At 31.3% G+C, this 4,879-nt stretch overlaps 1 protein-coding gene across 1 annotated transcript; it reads right to left on the bottom strand.

The window, feature by feature from the left end:
* Positions 1-1,594: 1,594 nt before the first annotated feature.
* LOC108748483 lies at positions 1,595-4,340 on the bottom strand. The gene is made up of 2 exons (XM_018486678.1): positions 4,023-4,340; positions 1,595-3,264 (listed from the first exon to the last, which is right to left on the bottom strand). The coding sequence occupies exons 1-2, from the start codon at positions 4,197-4,199 to the stop codon at positions 1,627-1,629; spliced, it is 1,815 nt and encodes a 604-aa protein (XP_018342180.1). The 5' UTR covers positions 4,200-4,340; the 3' UTR covers positions 1,595-1,626.
* Positions 4,341-4,879: the final 539 nt, after the last annotated feature.

Here is a 4,879-nt window from a genome sequence, read left to right as displayed (position 1 = left end):
CTATTGTTGTTTCACGTTTTATTGATTATTGGTTACGCGGTTGCGGGATACGCGGTAAATACACCTCATGGGACTTCAGCCTTATTCTTCCTCAAGACCAAGGACAAGAAGTGTTGCCCAAAAGTATATCAATTTGTTTATGTTACAAACATTAAAAAATCTGTCACAAACATTTTTATTTTTCTTCTTTTCTTTTCATTTTTTTTACTTTTTGACTTTTTCTTTTTTAATCTAGTTAGATCGAGTCGGTAATCTAATTTTGTTATCTATGATTAAACAAAAGACTAAGGTCGATATTTATAATTGATTCTTATATTCAAAACCGTTTTTATATAGTCTTAAAATGTCATGAACCAATCAGAGGGCTGCATTAGCATCTTAAGACACTACTTAAGACGGTCTTGAAATAAGAACTGACTATGATCGAATCTAAAATCTTTAGTTAATCATACTTCTTTCAAATTTCATGGATAGTCAACATTACAAGAATTAACAAGTCTTTTATTTAATATTTCCATACTTTTGCTGACGTTTTTTTAAAATCAATCTTTACACTCTTGCGTTTTTTGCACACAAAAACATGTGTTTTTATCAAAAAAATCAAGACAATCTTTTTTTAATAAAAATTCTGAATTGTTTTTCTCTATCCACACTTACTCTTACCTCTTATATTTTTTATATGAAATTTAATGCTTATTCTTTTAATTATAAATATTTTAAACCTCGTAACAGTAAAAGCTGAATTTTTTACAATAAAATATATAATTAGTATCTTTTTTATCTTTTATTAGTAGGATTAAGATTACTTAACTATTATATTATTTATAATTAAATCTTAAATTTGCATCAGCATTATATATGTTTTATCATTTTTACTTGAATTTTAATATTAATTCATTTTAAAAAGTTAAGTATTTTATAACTTTCATTGTTATTATTTAATATCTTTTTTTTTTATAGAATGTTTTTTATAGAATTTTTGCTCATAATCTTCAGCAATTAATATTAATAATAATAATTTTTTTTTTTAAAGTAATACGATTTAGTATTGGAATATTGAAGACACATATGACAAGTTGACAATGAAAAATCTGATGAGATAAATAATAAATTTACAAAATATATATTTAGTCTAACTAAAAAAAAACTTTTAAAAAATATTTTTTTATTTTTAAAAGTATTTCACAATCAGATATTATTAATAAATCAGATATTATTAATAAACCAATACAAATACTTAAAAGTAATTTACACAGAAAGTCATCTCTTTATACTTATGCATATTAATCAGGAATTCATTGCAGTCAAATAGAGTCGTCTAAAAATTAATACCGTTTAAAAATCCAAGATATTTTTCATTTTTAGGCTGACAAATGTAGAAAGACAGTAAACAATCTGTAAACTGTCAAATCATTTATGTTAAAATAAATAAGATTCACTCATAACTTAATTATAGCGCGTATATATAAAATATCTTTTAATTTTATATTAAAATTATTTTTAAAAAAACTGAGAATATATTTGAATATAGTATTATAATTATTTAATATTTATTTTAGAAGACAGTGGAATCATCAAATATAAGATATATTTGATCAAAAGAGTGCAAAAATGTTCATTATCGCATTAACTAGAACGGTACAACAAAACACCAGCTCCATAGCCTTCGTAAGCTACGTTGTCAGCAAATTGTTCGGCTAATCGACGTAAATTACCGTCAATGTCGCCGGCACGCTTAATCACCTGTAGCAATCGTGCTAGCAATCTGCCTCTGGTGGGATGGGCATTCAAATCAATTTGTCCTAACTTCGTTTCCAAGTTATCCTGCGACAGAAAGCTTTTCAAAGTTCGGTATTCATCCGTGTAGATATCCAACTTTGGCAAAGCCTGCAGAAGATCGTCGACATCGATGTCCCCGATCGTCACCTTCCTACTGATTTCGGTTTCTTGAGTAAAATTAGTCAAGAATGTTTCCAAGCGACTGGCGCACTCGATCTGTGCTTGATTGAATTTGTTATCAAATGTGGTTACCAGTTCGGCAATATTCATCGACAGAACGCTATATGGAAGGAGATCTGAAATTAATAAAGCTTTCAGCGTTTGCAGTGTGGCGTTTATCGGCCCGCTGATGTCTTCCGAAGAAATGAAAGCAAGTGCCTTCTGCCAGACTTCCGGCTTGACTGTTCTATCCGTAGCCACATCCATAAGGAGTCTTCGAACCCTGATGGAGTTCTCTTTTCTAGCTATCGCGAAGAGAAGCGGTGAGGCAATAATGGAATTCCTCGGAAGTTGCCAACACTTTCGATTGTTTTTCAAAATTAACTCACCGTAGACGTTATCAATAATGCTCGATACTTTGCTCCGATGATTCTGTTGACGTCTGAGTTGGCTGACGAAAGCTAGCAATAAATCTTTCCAGGACGCGTACTCAAAGGGAGAGAATTGCTCTATGACATCCCATACATTCGTATTATTCTGCTGAATCATAGATAAAAACGCAATGCCATCTTTCGTCTTAGATATCATCCTGTCTCGAGATATCAGCAGAGTATAGTTCATCAAAGTGTTGTTCTGAAAGAAGCTAGCGAATTCGGCAGATTCTCGACACTCTGAGGGCTTCCGCAAGAATGGCAGCAATACATTGATGGCTGTCAACATCTCGTTTTGTAAGGACAAACTCGAGACGGCATTAGCGATTAGCACATATGGATCGGGAGATACGTTAAAGTAGGTTAATTCATTCTTGCCATGCGATTGCAAATGTTCGACAAGAAGTACGATTGATTCTCTCACCTCCGCCGTCGCGTCCGGTATCCGTAAATTCGACAATATGTACGCGATCAGTTCATAACGCAGAGGAATGACCTTATCGTAAATTAACATTGCCGTTTCGTCAACAATCTTCGGCCAAGGTTCTTCGATAGCTCTGACCGACGCGCGATAACTCAAAGATGAGGCTGCTTCTTTCAGCTCTCTCACAGAAATCTTCTCCAATGGGTCAGCCTTCGGTGGTCCAAAAGTGGGTTTGTAGATCTCGTCGACGTCCAGAACACCTTCCGACAGAGATCGTCGAATCAAGGATATAGCCGGAAGAAGATACTTGGGCAAGCAATCCTCCATGGATCCAAGAATACTGTCTATCTGCTCTGCGATAGGTGCGTACGTTATAGAAGGTAACACATCGAGGCACTCGAGCAGTGAACCGCCGTTTTTCAAATAATCCTCAATGATCTTTACGGAGTGGTACATCTCGTAACTTTGTATCTGTAAGATCAAAAGCGAGTGGGGAGCGCAAATTTTGATTATTCCTGTGCTGAAATGAAATATACCACATAACTTTCAAACGCAATTATTAAAAAATAATAAAGACAGTAAAAGTTGAATTATATTAAAAAATTATTCAGATAAATATTACAGAATTTCAAGCTTTACAATTGGATGGAACTTATACAGGGTGTTCTTAAATTACATTCACCCTGCATCATCCACCCTGAGCAGATACAGTGGACTAAACTGAATCGAAAAGTCCTTTACCATTTTGCAATTTTCGCAATAATTAACAAGATATTAATTACTAAAAAATTGCTAAATATTTTAAATAATTTTTTACTCAAATACTATCAATTTTATAGAAAAACAATAAGAGATAAAAATTATTTATTTTTTTCTCATAAAGTTCTGAGAATTTTTTCAGAATTTTTTAATATCGTATTTTTTCATGTTGGTAAAAATAAGAAAATGCAGTACTAAAAAATTCTGATTGATTGAATTTGATAAAAAATTCTGAAAAAATTCTTAGAATTCTATGAGAAGAAAATAAATGACTTTTGTCTTTTGCAGTTTTTCTGTAAAGTTGATAATATTTGAGTAAAAAATTATTGCATTATGTAATATAATATTTAGCAATTAATATCTTGTTAACCATTACAAAAATTGCAAAATAGTATTTTTCTCGCAAGATTTAGACATCTTATATCATTCTTATATATCATCTTATATCATTTTTTAAAAGTGAAACTTACCGGCAGCTCATAAAGAATTTTTCCGACATTGTGTTTCAGCCGTGTTGCCGTTTTTAATTTTAATGTCAGTTTTCTTTCCAGAAGTGAAGAATATTTTCCGGTATCATCGAACAATTTGGAGGATTTTGCCAGAAGAAATCCGAATAGGTAGATCAGTATACTGTAGTGGAGCCACATTCTCCGTGTCGTGAAGTGATTCAATCGTACTGTCGACGATATCTAGTTGAAAGCATACATAAAAAGTATTGTTTGCTATACGTGCATGATTGTAAATTACTTTTGTTAAAGCGTACAGGTGCGATAGCGCGAATGGTATTTCTATGATCAAGAATGGTACAAAATTCATGATTGCACATGTGGGCAGTATTAATTCGTGATCCTGTCACTTATTTTCGTGGACTGCGATTTTTATATTTCTTTTTTTTTTCTTTTAGTCATTCTTGCTCTTATTAAAAATTATTATGTATAATATAGTAAAAAGATATAATAAAACGCATGTATCTTTTAAAAAATTAATTCTTATTAATGTGTGTACTTCTGAACACTTTAGATCTACAAAGCAATAATGGTAAAAAGAGTATGTATGCTTACTTATAGATTATAATTTAACTCTGCAGTTTAATTTTGTAAGTTCAAACATTTTTATACATGTTAGACTGATAAAACTGAAATCACTAAAATTATAATATATATTTAATATATCTACAATAGTCACGAGTAGAGTGGTCGGCAATATTTTTGTATACTTTTTATAGTGTGCTTTACAATGTAAAACATTAACAAAGCATTAGATTCGCTGATTATAATATATGTATAATATATTATAAATATATTATAATACGTGTCTCATAATATGA

Source organism: Trachymyrmex septentrionalis, unplaced genomic scaffold, assembly GCF_001594115.1.
Source record: "Trachymyrmex septentrionalis isolate Tsep2-gDNA-1 unplaced genomic scaffold, Tsep1.0 scaffold223, whole genome shotgun sequence".
NCBI classification, from domain to species: Eukaryota; Metazoa; Arthropoda; class Insecta; order Hymenoptera; family Formicidae; genus Trachymyrmex; species Trachymyrmex septentrionalis.
The sequence above is the reverse complement of the archived record's forward strand: the minus strand, read 5'-3'. Positions and strand labels throughout refer to the sequence as shown.

Coding starts and splice junctions, on each gene's coding strand:
- LOC108748483 (XM_018486678.1), bottom strand. CDS start 4,199: ATGTGGCTCCACTACAGTATACTGATCTACCTATTCGGATTTCTTCTG. Junction 3,265..4,022: donor AAATTCTTTATGAGCTGCCG/GTAAGTTTCACT, acceptor TTGATCTTACAG/ATACAAAGTTACGAGATGTA.